Genomic DNA, 13,063 nt, shown 5'->3' with positions numbered 1-13,063 from the left:
TGTTCCGCCGACCGACTATGAAGCTACTACCTCTTGCTACTATTCAAGAAGAAATATAAGAAATTGCTATAGTTATCACTTCTATCATACAAATTTATAGTATGGCAGATCGTCTACGTCATCTGCATCTTTCAGGCACTATAACTAGCATATTTACATATCTCAGTTAATTTAGTATTTCCAAATCATATAATTACTGCAATTTTATACTCCAGCATAGATTACTACCTCCATTTAATGTGTTGCATTTCTACAAGTGAATATCCTCACTTTTTTATTACTCCTATTGTGGTATAAAACAATAAATATCATGCTTAAATCAATATGGTAAAGATAATTCTCCAGACTTTAGAGAAGTTAGCATCATTCGTATAAGGGCGCGGCGAAGCGCACTGTTCATCCTAGCACTAACCGTTCAAAATCGATAGGAACTGAACCTAACCAAACTGGTTGGACCCGACCCCCGAAATTCAAGTTTCGTGATTTTTTACGGTTCAAACCGGTACTTGTCTCACCCGTTTGCCGACATAATCTTAGCCGCGACAATCATTCCATACCAAAAAAATAAAAAATAGAAAATAAAAAGTTTACCACTACTCAAGCCTTTCTAACTTTCTTTACTGCAGAAGGGGGCAGGTTATGCCATGCCCTGATGCCCACCATTAAAAAGAATCCTTGGGACGCAAAGCGGTCAAGCAGACAACCTGCATCCGAACGTTGAAACTCCTCAGGCGTCCGCAATTGCCGGTTTTGCCCCCGCCCATCGCCACCACCATCTCGATGCGAACGAGAGCCAAAAGCCAGCCAGGCCCCAAAAACACAGGTAGGGATGGCAATTGGACCGTGGATACGTGTACCCGCGGATTTCAGATCCGGTAAATGCGGGTGCGGATTTTAAATTCAATCCGTGGATGCACCTGCACCCGCACCACAATATGCAGGTGCGGCCGTGCGGGTTTAGAATTTCACCCGCGGATGAATCCGCACCCGCACCATACATAAATTCTGGCCCAGATAACCTTTAGGCCCAGCCCATTTATCCAACACATATATAGCTGGTTGTAACCCTAGCTCCCAGTCCAATCCCCCATTCCCTCGACCCCCACCCATCTCAGCCGCCAGGCAGGCAGGCAGCCCGCACGGGCGCACCGCGCCCGGCCGCAGCCGCTGGCCTGCTGCTTGCAGCCGCCCGCCGCCCCGCCCCCTCCCCATCCCGGCTCCTGGTCCTGGCGGCCGGCTGCCGGTGGTCCAGGCGGCGCTCTCGGTAGGCGCGGAGGCGCCAAGGCTCCAGGAGGCAAGCGCCCAGGCGGCACCGCGGCACTCTGCACTAGGCCGGCGCCCAGGAGGTCAGGCGGCCCTCGGCAGGCGCGCAGGCAGCATAAGCAATCTGATGTGGTGGTGCTGCATGCTGACCTGCTGGGAGTGTTGTCATAGTGCTGCTGAATTACTTGTGAACTTGAAAAAAATGACTGTACTGGTTATCTCTATGTGGCTATGTTGATTGTTCAATGTATTGTAACACTTAATTGTTAATTTGTGGTGCTACTACTGTGCTGAATTGTGATTTGTGACCTTGAACTTATAAATTTATTGTTAGCTTCATCTTATTACTATGCTGAATTGTGATTCTTATTATAGCTGTTGTCAAATCCGCGGATACCTGAAATCCGCCCGAAACCCGACGGGTGCGGGTGCAAAAATACACCTGCGGGTCTGCCTGCGGACGAATTTTGCCCAACCCCGCGAGTTTACCTGTGGGTGGGTTTTTGCCAAATCCGCACCGCATCCGCGGGTGCCGTCCCTAAGACTGACCACAGCGGATCGAGTAAATGGATGAGTAAAGCACGGAATTATACTGTAGCAAGCACTGTAGACAGAGTGGGAGGTGGGGTAGGGAATAGAGATGGGGGAGAGGATGCTCGATCCGCTGTGGTCAGTCTAAACACAGGGTCGCATCGGCTGATCGGCTCCCACATCTCCCATGCCATGACAAAGCAGGACAGCGCAGGCCAGGCCGCCGTTCGGCGTGCACGCACCCCCTCCGGGCCTCCTCCCTCTCTCTGGCCTCTGGGCTCTGGCTGACACAGGCACAGCGAAAGAGAACAGACGACGATGAGTCACCCCACTGACTGCCCTGGCAATGGTTTTGGCCGTGTTTGGTTAGTCCTAAAAAAATTTCATGAAAACTTTTTCGAATTTCGATCACTAATTAAAAATATTAAATAAAATCTAATTACAAAATCATTTTCACAACTATGGAACTGTAGCAATTATTATAACTATTAAGACTTCTGACCGTACAATTAGAGGATTATTTGGTATGGTTACTGTAGCATTACTGTAGTCAATTATGGTGGAATTTGGCTTATTCGATTCGTCTCGAAAAATTATATCCATCCGTAAAAAAATTTATAAATAAATTTTGTTTAGTACTCTATATATATATTTGTCTTTTTTTGAAAAAAATCACGAGGCTATCCAAACACGGCCAAAGCTTGCCAGCGAAATCGAGCCGTTGGCGTCCGGACACGGCCGGGCTTCCCGCCCAAAGGGGCACGGCACGGCGCGGCGCGGCACGGGCACCCACTCCGTCAGTCACAGGGGCGCGCTCGGTGGCGGTCGCAGGGGGGAAATGGGGAAAAAAATATTTGGGGCGCCGCTTCGGTGTGTGGTCGGTGCTCCGTTGATAAAAAGGGGTGACGCCCTCGGAGAGCTTGACGACGCTGCACACCACTCCCCACCCCGAGCTGTCCCCCCCCCCCCCCCCCCATTCCTTCCGCACCAGCTGCTCGCTCGCTCTAGAGTTCCCTCGCGGTCCGGTCCAGAGAGATCGAGCTCCTGCAGCCATGGCGGCTCCCCTGCTTCTCCTGCTGCTACTGGCCATGTTCGCAGGCTCAGGTGAGTGACCTCCGGATCTGTGCAGCTTAGCTAGCTCTCTGCTCGAAGCGCCGGGTGCCTTCGAGTTTTCTGCCCCCCTTTCTTCGGTGTTTGCCCCCGGACGATCTGTAGCATCCTGAAATATTTTGCTCTCGAGCTCCGAGCGTCGTGCTTCTTGAAGCCGTAGTTATTCGGCTCAGCTGCTATCTGGTTCTCCACACATTTGTTGGAGCCGGGGATTCTTAGGGACAAAAAGAAATCCGTTTATTTTCCGTTCTAGTCACTTACTTTCCTAGTAACATTGGTTCTTGGGCAAGTTGGATGCGCATGAAAATGGTTGGAATCCATGCATATCCACAGAGCTCTGATGCCCAACTGCAACCAGTTATGTAGAGATCTTTCGCCCCCAGCTAGTGTCAGATTTGAAGTAACCCTGCTCCTCTGCCCGCGCGCAGATGCGGCGTTCTGCGTGTGCAAGCCGGGCACCCCCGACGCGATGCTGCAGAAGGCGATCGACTACGCCTGCAGCAAGGGCGCCGACTGCGCCCAGACCACGCAGGGCGGGCCGTGCTACGGCAACGGCAACAAGGTGGCCGTCTGCTCCTACATCTGCAACAGCTACTTCCAGAGCAGGAGCTCCATGGGCGCCACCTGCGACTTCGGCGGCGTCGCCACCCTCACCGGCACCGACCCCAGCACCGGCACCTGCAAGTTCGCCTCCGGCCCCAGGTAAGACCGAACCGGCCTCCTCGCTTCCATCTCCGCCACCGATGCACATAGTAGTGTTAGGAATCTGGGAAGTCGAGTATCCTAAGCAGGACGCGGTATATTTGGCATACTTTAATGGGGTTATTGGCCTCAAAGTTTCAGATTCTGTACATGGGGAACGCACGGCCGTGCACAGTCAAGTCACACAGATGACATTAGTCTAAACTCAGGCCTTGAATAATGTTACACTCCAGTCACCAGGACACAAGAAGTAGTGCTGCTCGAGTACACGAGCTCGAATATCATGCAGCAAGTTGCAAGCTTGCAATGCCAACCAGTACACAAGAAGTAGTGCTGCTCGAGTACACGAGCTCGAATATCATGCAGCAAGTTGCAAGCTTGCAATGCCAAATCAGAACAAAAGAATTCTAAAAAGCGTCCAACTTTAGCCGCAGCAGCAGTGTATTGTTCCCGGCATCGAGTTCTTTGCCCATGTGAAAGTAAAGGGCATCTGAAACGGATCCTCCGGTCCGAGCTTTAAAGCAAGCCCGCTGGCCGGGGTCCCTCTCCGCCCCGCGTTAACCAAAGGACACTGAACCTGCTGGAGCCTGGACCCCAAGTGCACCGGTGTCGATGCATCCGCGGTTCATCCGTTTACTCGAAGAGCTCTCTTTTTGCCAAGCAAAGCATGCGGATATCCCCAGATTTTTCGGTGCACGATAGCTAATAAAGCGTGGCTCTTTCATGCGACTAACGTTTCCTGCTCTTGATTCGTGCTGCAGCAGCGTTGGCACCGGCGGCGGCGGCATGGGCACCGGCGGGGCAGGCGCCGGCACCGGCACCGGCGGCGGCATGGGCGCCGGCGCGGGCACAGGAGGAGCAGGCACCGGCGCTGGCACTGGAGCGGGCACTGGTGGCATGGGCGCGGGGACCGGGGCTGGCGCTGGCATCGGCACTGGAGCAGGCACGGGCACGGGGATCACGACCCCCGGGAGCAGCGCCCTGAGCCCACCGTTCGGCGGCACGGGCGCGTACGGCCCGGTAGGCCCCGACTACAACGGCGCCGCCGCCCCGATCGTGGCCGGGCGCCACGTCGCCGCCGCGCTTCTCCTTGCCGCCGCGGCGCCCCTCCTTTTCCGCTGAGCCGCCGGCGCGCGCTGCCATCCCTTGAAGAGGCAGCAGCGGGTTCCGCGGGCACGCCTGCCGGCGCCGCTTTGGCCGCTGCCGCGCGCGCCTTTCCGGGCCTGCTGGGTTTTGATCGACCACAAGCCATCGGTGTGGTAGCCGGATTGTAGCCACTGGCACGGGCTGCTACCACCATCCCAACTGACCTCGTGCTGGTGGCCGCCATGTGGTGCTCTGTACTGGTAGAGATCTAGGGGATTCTTTTGTAGTTCCGGACATACGTGTCGCCGTGTTCGCCCGTCCCTTCTTTTTTTTTCCTTTTTCTGGTTTGTTGCTATGCCCTGTTATGTCATGCTAGGCTGTGTTACTGTACTATGCTAGTTGTTCGTGGCGGCGGCCACTTTCCATGCTTGGGGTCTTCACTGGAACACTCTGCAAAGCAAGTGCGTCTCGTGTTGCACGTTTGGGCACGGCATGATCAGATTCAGCTCACATGTTGGGTGTTCACATGCCTAGCATTATGCGGCGCCGTTCATTGCCTAACACGCTGCGAAATCTGGGGTGCGCGCGTGGGGTTGGGGTAGAATCGTTGCCGATCTACTGGAGCCACCATGATGTTCCAGGTTGATCCCGTGGGGCGCTGGGGTCCTCTAGCGCGAGCCGGCGAGGGTTCTGGTCTTTCTGGCTTGGCTTGTCCCATCGGTGATGGGGCGACGTGGCCGGCGAGACATGCCGACACCGACACATCACACATGAGGCTCAGCTGATCTCTTCGGAATCCGCGACGGGGGACCATCGGCGACCTCTGCCCCGGCGCGACTGGATCCGCAGAGGCGGTGCCGGTGACCGTTGTCGCGGCCCAGACCGGCGGCGGGCGACCAGTCAAGGCGCGGTGGCGCGAAGTCGCGAACCGACGCGCGAGGCCGCGCCGGCGCAGCCGGCGTGCCGCGCCGCTGCGGCTGGCTGCTCGCGGTTAACGGCCGCCGGGCTCTGGCAGGGGCTCTGGACCTCTGGTCCGCAGCGGCAGCAGCTGGGGGGGGGGGGGGGGGGGAGGGGGGGGGTGCAGACGTGCAGTTGCCGTTGCGTGCGCGGTTGGTAGGTGGCGTGGCGCCGGGTGTCCGCTGTGGACTTGGATTCAGTGACATTGCTGGCGCCGGGTGTCCGCTGTGGACTTGGATTCAGTGACATTGCTATGGCATGTCACGGTGAAACATTGAGGCCATCCGGAGCGTGGAAGGAGCATCCAACGGTCTGCTGCGCATCCCACCCCTGGCTCCCTTTTCGGGAAAAAAAATTCTATGCAGCCGGGCTGCAAACTGCGTCCGCTGCAGTCCCTCTCTAGATTAGAGACACGCGTCCATGTATAATGATCCGGCGCTCGTGAGGCCCCGGCTCCCGGGCACGTTATATTCGGCTCATCCAGTGCCACGACGGCTCGCTCAGCTCCCTCTAACGAGTTTTCAAGCCAGCCAATAATTTCTATGATACATCACATCTGCATCTGCACCACACACCGACGGCCAATCAGGTATAGCCTTTAGAATCGATGGCAGCCTGTAGTGGTGTTCATACACGCCATGGTCCAATCGGGCATCAGGTATACACTGCACGTGAGCATCATCGATCAGTTGCGGGCTTGCGGCTGTCTCCGCTCCTCCTGAACACGGAGCTCACAGACCAAACTCTCATCTCAAATCTCAATTACGTAGAATTCGCATGCGCGTTACTAAACAAGAAGTGAATCAGGCAACCTACTAATGAACTTTATCAACTCTAGCTCCAAATAAAACCATGCATAGCAGGGTGACCAACAGCATCAAGGTCACGATGGTAGTGGACACGGTCACACGGAGCTTCTCATCAGGGCGGATGAGGCAGAGGTCCACCTCACAGATGTCCGCCGGACTAGGTTTCGACCTCACAACTCTAGGTGTTGCGTCAGAGGCGGCGAAGCAAGGCAATAGATGCAGAGAACGTGAGTCTAGGAGAGCAGATGCGAGTGCCGGCGTGCGGCTAGCGAGCTGAGCTCGAGCGAGGAGGAGCCGAACATCGCCTTCCTAATAACGCGCCTAGGAGACTAACGCCGGATTAGGTAGATAGACACGTGTCATAATGTATAGAGGAGCTGCACCGGGCGCAGTTTGCAGCCCGGCTGCACAGAATTATTTTCCCCGTTTTCAGACCCCCAGCATACCGTTTTGGCTCAGACTGCCGCCTAAACTCCTCTGTTTTGACCCCCGCGCCGCCGAATAGGCCCCCACAACTGCCGCCGCCGGAGTCAGCCGGAGTGCTGCCGCCGAAGTCCGCTGGGAGCGCCCCCGCTGGAGTCCGCCAAGAGCGCCGCCGTGCCCGTCGCCGCGCGTGGGAGGCGGGCGCGCCGGCCCTGCCGCCGCCCGCGGAGGCGCGCCCTCGCGCAGGTGGAGGCGTGCCGCCGGTGCTGGGAGAGATGGGCCGCTGCGAGAGGCCGCCGAGCGCGTCGAGGTGGCTGCGCTGGTCCTGATGCGGCGAGGTGCGAGCACGGCCGCCGGGACCGGAGAGGAGGAGACCGCCAAACGCGTGGAGGCCGGCATTCGGCATGTGGACTTGCAGGCATGTGCCATCGGCGGTGGCTCCTCCCTCCTCTCCAAGCCCGTCCTGCCCCGCCGCTTGTTGGTATTGCAGATGGATCACAAACTTCTGATTTCTTATCCACTATGGCTGTATTGATCAAAGCAGGGCCATCCAGTTCATTAATCTTGTCATCAAGCAAAGGGGATAGAGTGATTTGAGAATCATGTTCATCTAAGGTGCAACATTCTGAGTCTTGTTCTGTTTGAAAAGAAGTCCTCAAAGCAGAGGCTTCTAAATTGACTTCCACTGGGGCATCAACATCCATCTGCTCTACATTTTCAATAATAAAATAATGCGGAACAAGATCTTGTTTCACTTCAATAACGTTGCTTGAAGGGAAGCAGCATTGTTCATCAGTCTTCTCTTTATCCGGCAAAGGAGACCTATGAGAATCAACTTGGGACAACAGATGCTGTTCCTGTTGTAAATCCACTGGAACAGAGAGTACTAATTCAGCACTTCTATTATCACTGAAAGACATGTATGCTCCAAAAAAATTGTCTCACAACATTATCAACTCCTATTTGGCTGTTTTGATGCATCTATATTGGCTCAGTCAATTAAATTACAACATACATATATGGCTCGGTCATACATGAAACAATTGTGGGAAATTGACAACCAAAATACAATTACCGTGTGTTTGGTTGCGGGATCAATGGATTGGGTTGGATCCAACCCGGATTTTGGGGACGGAGCCGACCCATTCATTTGTTTGGTTGCACTTCTGATTTTAGGGACGGAGTGAACCCATTTCATGTTTGGTTGAAAGAATTGGGAATACGGGTTGGATGGCATGATAACACCGTTAATGAGGGTCCCACTTGCCACCAATGGACCCCACTTGTCAATCTCTCACCTTTTTTTCTAACCCTTATCTTCTTCCTCAGGGGGGCACCGCGCCCGGCCCCCTGCCCCGGCCGGCCCCCCTCCCGCGGCCTGCGCCCGACCCCCCGCCGAAGCCGACCGCCTGCGCCCAGCCCCCGCCGCCGGCCGGGCTGCGCGGCCCCTGCCGGCCGAGCTCGCCTCCTCTGACCGCGGTTGCAGAGCTCGCCGCCTCGCCCCGTCCCGGTAGCCGGAGGTCACCCGCCGCCGCCCCAGCTCCAGCGACCGGCCCTGCCCAGCCACGCGCCTGTTTCCACCCTCCTCCGCCGCCCCGCCCTCCTCCGCGACCGGCCCCGCGTGCGACCGAGCTCGCGCCGCCGGATCCGCGCGCCGCCAAAGCCCCGCCGCCGTCGCCCTGCCTCCGATGCCTGCCGACGACGCGCCGCAGCCCGGCCTCCGCCGCCCGCCGCCGTCGTCCAGCCGCAGACGCGCCGTTTCTGGTCGGGGCTCGAGCTCGCTCGCGCCGCTCCTGGTCGGGGCTCGAGCTCGCCTGCCGTGGCCTCCCAAGTCGAGCACGCGCGCGGCCTCCTACCCACCGGGTCCGCTCCTGCCCGCCGGCGCCCGCCGCGGCCTGCTGCCCGCCGGCGCGGTCGCGAACGAGGACCGAACGACGCTCACGGCGCTCCCAACGGAAGAAAAGGGGGTTCGCTCCGTCCGCCAGATTTCAGCGGACGGAACCTACCCGCATCTTACGCGAATATTCGCTTCTGGGTCGAACCCAACCCACCTCGGATTCCATCCAAATAGCCGTAGGGACGGGTCCAACCCAACCCACCTAGGGATGGCACCCGCGGATGTGGGTGCGGGTTTGATGAAAACCCGCCCGTAGGCTAACCCGCGAGGTTGGAAAAAACCCGCCCGCAGGTAGACCCGCGGGTGCATTTCTGCACCCACACCCGCACCCGCGGGTTTCGGGCGGGTTTCGCGTGCCCGCGGGTGTGACAAAAGATATAATAAAAATGCACAAATCCGTCAATTTAAATAGTCAAACATTACATTTCTATAAGTAATAAGGGCAAACTAACAACAAATTCCCAAATTCAAAGTATTAACGACAAACTAACAATAAATCTATAAATTTTTGTGCTCATTTTATAGTTAGGATAGTTGGAATAAGCCTTACCTAATCACGTTGGATTAGAGTTTCTTTGTTTGCGGATGGGTGCGGGTCCACCCGCGGGTGGAATCTCAAACCCGCACCCGCACCCGTCGGGTCTAAAATCCGCGGATACCCGCATCCGCGGGTGCGATTGCCATCCCTAAACCCACCTCACCCCAACCCTCCACCAAATCCGCAGGTGCGATTGCCATCCCTAAACCCACCTCACCCCAACCCTCCACCAAACACACGGTTACATAGTCTCACATGATTAGCTTCACATATGCCCACACAGTTATTAATACACACTGCTTCTACTTCATTATAATCTGTCACTGATGCAATTGGGACACCAGTAGAATAATCCCAGTTCAACACAAATATATGTAGTTCTTCACGGTTCCTTCCTCATGCTCAATGCTCAAATTCTTGACCATTACCATGTAGGAGAGCAGTCCTTGCATGGTCGCAGGGTCCAGAAGAGACGACAAGTGATCAGGCATCCTGAAGACCTGAAAATTCCAATTAGGAATCTGCATCGCAGGCTGTGGTGGCGACCGTCCTCCCCGCTCGCGCGACAGCGGCTCGCCCGTGTCCTGCTCTGCGCTTGCGGCGGCAGGGGCAGCACGGCCTCCTCCACGCGCTGGGCGGCCGCCCACCTCCACCCACTCGAAGGACAGCCCGCCGGCCGCCCGCCGGCCTCCACGCGCCTAGCGGCCCCCTTTCTCTCCGGTCGTGGCGGCAGGGCACGCCCGCCTCCCCACTCGCGGCGGCCTCCCACGGTGGCAGCCGGCGTCGCAGCGACCTCCCAGCGGACTCCGGCGGCAGCACTCCGGCTGACTCCGGCGGCGGCAGTTTTTTTTTTTTTGACATGGAAACGCATTCCATAATATTAAGGAGCTCCAGCAAGTCGGCGGAGACAAGATTACAAATAAAGTCCGGTGCGTGATCTAGCCATAAACTAGAATCAACGTCACCTGAATTAGCCCCATGAGCAGCTAGACAGTCAGCAACAAGTTACAGCTTCTATGGCATTTTGACACATTGCAGTTTACAAACTCAGAAAACATCCTACATTTAATTTCCCTGAATAACACACCCAAAGCGGAGAGGTCGTATTCCTGTGAAGTCAGCGCCGCCTTCATACAAGCGGGCATGAAGAGGATATCAGCATCAGTTCCGATCAGCACATTTTGCATTCCAAGGAAAGCAGCTATCTCCAAGCCTTTCATACAAGCGATACACTCGGCATGAAGAGCAGAGGATAAGCCAGTCAAAGCACCCGCCCCTGCTGCCAAGAAGACACCGTCATGGTCCCTAATGATGCATCCCCAGCCGCCCAATCCAGACCCCGGTAAATATGAGCCATCACAATTTATTTTGTAGAAGCCTGCCGGGGGAGGCTGCCATTTCAAATTCAAAGGCGGACCTATAGCAGGTGTTGTTTTCGGAAGCTTCTGCATGCTCATCAGATGATAGGCCACAGAGTTACACACCTCTTCAGTAGAGCTACATCCTTCCCCTTGGTTTGCCTTATTGTGAGCTGACCACCAGCACCATAGTAGCAACACAACCTTGATCTTGATTTCTTCATTGAGAGCTAGGATGGATCCAACGACCTCCAAAGCCGAAGCTTTGCTTTGCAGGAGTATTCTTATATCCTCTAGACACATACTCCTCCATACGTGCTTCACGTTTTTACATTTGAAAAAGAGGTGGCCACAATCTTCATCAAATCGGGAACACATGGGGCACAATGTATCAATTTTCACACCTCTTCTTGCTATATTTGCTCTGACAGGGTGACTGTTATGAGCTAACCTCCATAAGAACATTTTGATTTTGTTAGTTACATTCACATTCCATATAGACTTCCAAAAATTATCCCCATGCCTGCTAGTTGAGGATGATGCATCAGCATTATTGTGATAATCTCGCCGCCTTACTGCCAAAGCATATGCAGATTTCACAGAGAATTTTCCTTTTGGATCCCCATGCCATGCTACAGTATCCTCCATTCCTTCCTGGATTGGAATAGTTAGGATGTAACCTGCATCTTCTTGTAAGAAGGTGTCACGGACCAAACGGTTATCCCAGCTTCCTGTGATGGGATCAATCAGATCAGCCACCTTGAGTAAAAGTGAGCCATTTCTTGGAGTGATGACCCTTCTCGTTTCCCCCTAGGAATCCATGGGTCAGCCCATATATTCACTTGACTTCCATCCCCGATTCTCCAAATTATTCCCTCCCTCAATAAATGTAGGCCTTTTAGCACACTGCGCCAAGTGTATGAAATGCCACTTTTTACTCTAGCTTCCAACACATTTGATGAGGGGAAGTATTTAGCTTTTAGGACCCGTGCACAGAGAGAGTCAGCTTGAGTTAGTAGACGCCACCCTTGTCTAGCCAGCATAGCCATATTAAAAGCATATAGATCTCTGAACCCCAGTCCTCCAATTGACTTTGACCTTGTTAATTTCTGCCACCCAATCCAATGAAACTTGTTCAATTTGTCTTGGTTGCTCCACCAATACTTCCCAATCATAGAACTCAGTTCATCACATAGGCCCTTTGTGAGATCAAAACAAGACATTGCGTATGTTGGAATCGCTTGTGCCACAGCCTTGATTAGGATTTCTTTTCCTGCCTTGGATAGAAGCTTCTCCTGCCACCCCTCCTGAATCTTTGCCCATACCTTTTGTTTGATATATTCAAAGGCAGATTTCCGACTTCCCGATATGGACCGGGAGCCCTAGGTACTTATCGTTACTAGCAATTTGGGTGATGCCTAATTCAGCCATCATTTGAGCCTTTACTGATGCAGGTGTATTCTTGCTGAAAATAGCCGCAGTTTTGTCCTTATTTATCACCTGACCTGAGGCGTTTTCATACAAAGCAAGGATCTGTTGCAGATGTGCAGCCCCTGAAACTGATGCCTTGATAAAAATCAGTGAGTCATCAGCGAAAAAAAGATGGCTGACACGAGGAGCGCCTGGACAGATCCTCACTCCTTCAATTTGCCCTCTTTTTTCAGCATCCTCCATAAGTGCAGAGAAAGTTTCAGCACAAATAATAAACAAGTATGGCGATAACGGGTCACCTTGCCGAAGCCCTCTTTGTGGTCGTATTGTTCGTGTAAAAGCCCCATTTACTCTAATTCTGTATGACACACTAGTAACACAGAGCATAACTAAATTGATCCACCTCTCCGAGAAACCCATCCTCCTCATGATCCTTTCCAGGAAAGACCATTCCACCCTATCATATGCTTTGCTCATGTCTAGTTTAAAAGCAGCTAAACCATATTTTCCTTCTCTTTTGTTTCGTAGGTGGTGAGTCATCTCATATGCAAGGAGGACATTGTCCGTTATAAGGTGTCTTGGCACAAATGCACTCTGTGATGGAGCAATAATCTCTAGCAGTATGGACTTGAGGCGGTTGGCTAGCACTTTGGCAATCAGCTTGTATAGCACATTGCAGAGGCTTATTGGGCGCAAATCTTTAACTCTTTCTGGGTTTTTTACCTTCGGAATTAGGACAATGATTGTATCGTTCCACCCCCTGGGCATTGGACCACCATTGAGTACTGTTAGCACCTCTTTCTTGACCTGCTCACCCACTATGGACCAGAATCTTTTATAGAATATTGAAGGGATTCCATCCGGGCCAGGGGCCTTGAGATCTCCTATGGATTGGAGAGCTTCCCAAATCTCCTCCTGAGAGAAAGGTTTAATTAGTATTGCGTTCATCTCTTCTGTA

The 13,063-nt window shown here is 54.0% G+C and overlaps 1 protein-coding gene across 1 annotated transcript; it reads left to right on the top strand.

Annotated features, from left to right (window-relative positions):
• The first annotated feature begins 2,709 nt into the window (after positions 1 to 2,709).
• LOC120664950 (PLASMODESMATA CALLOSE-BINDING PROTEIN 3-like) lies at positions 2,710 to 5,149 on the top strand. Its single transcript, XM_039944344.1, has 3 exons — positions 2,710 to 2,898; positions 3,333 to 3,606; positions 4,368 to 5,149. Exons 1-3 carry the CDS (start codon positions 2,847 to 2,849, stop codon positions 4,726 to 4,728), a joined length of 687 nt encoding a protein of 228 aa, XP_039800278.1. The 5' UTR covers positions 2,710 to 2,846; the 3' UTR covers positions 4,729 to 5,149.
• Positions 5,150 to 13,063: the final 7,914 nt, after the last annotated feature.

This window comes from Panicum virgatum, chromosome 3N, assembly GCF_016808335.1.
Source record: "Panicum virgatum strain AP13 chromosome 3N, P.virgatum_v5, whole genome shotgun sequence".
Classification (NCBI taxonomy): Eukaryota; Viridiplantae; Streptophyta; class Magnoliopsida; order Poales; family Poaceae; genus Panicum; species Panicum virgatum.
The sequence above is the reverse complement of the archived record's forward strand: the minus strand, read 5'-3'. Positions and strand labels throughout refer to the sequence as shown.

What these genes read in the sequence shown, in the direction of transcription:
- LOC120664950 (XM_039944344.1), top strand. Translation starts at nt 2,847, where the DNA reads ATGGCGGCTCCCCTGCTTCTCCTGCTGCTACTGGCCATGTTCGCAGGC. An exon ending in GGCCATGTTCGCAGGCTCAG is followed by an intron (nt 2,899 to 3,332) that starts GTGAGTGACCTC and finishes GCCCGCGCGCAG; the next exon opens with ATGCGGCGTTCTGCGTGTGC. An exon ending in AAGTTCGCCTCCGGCCCCAG is followed by an intron (nt 3,607 to 4,367) that starts GTAAGACCGAAC and finishes TTCGTGCTGCAG; the next exon opens with CAGCGTTGGCACCGGCGGCG.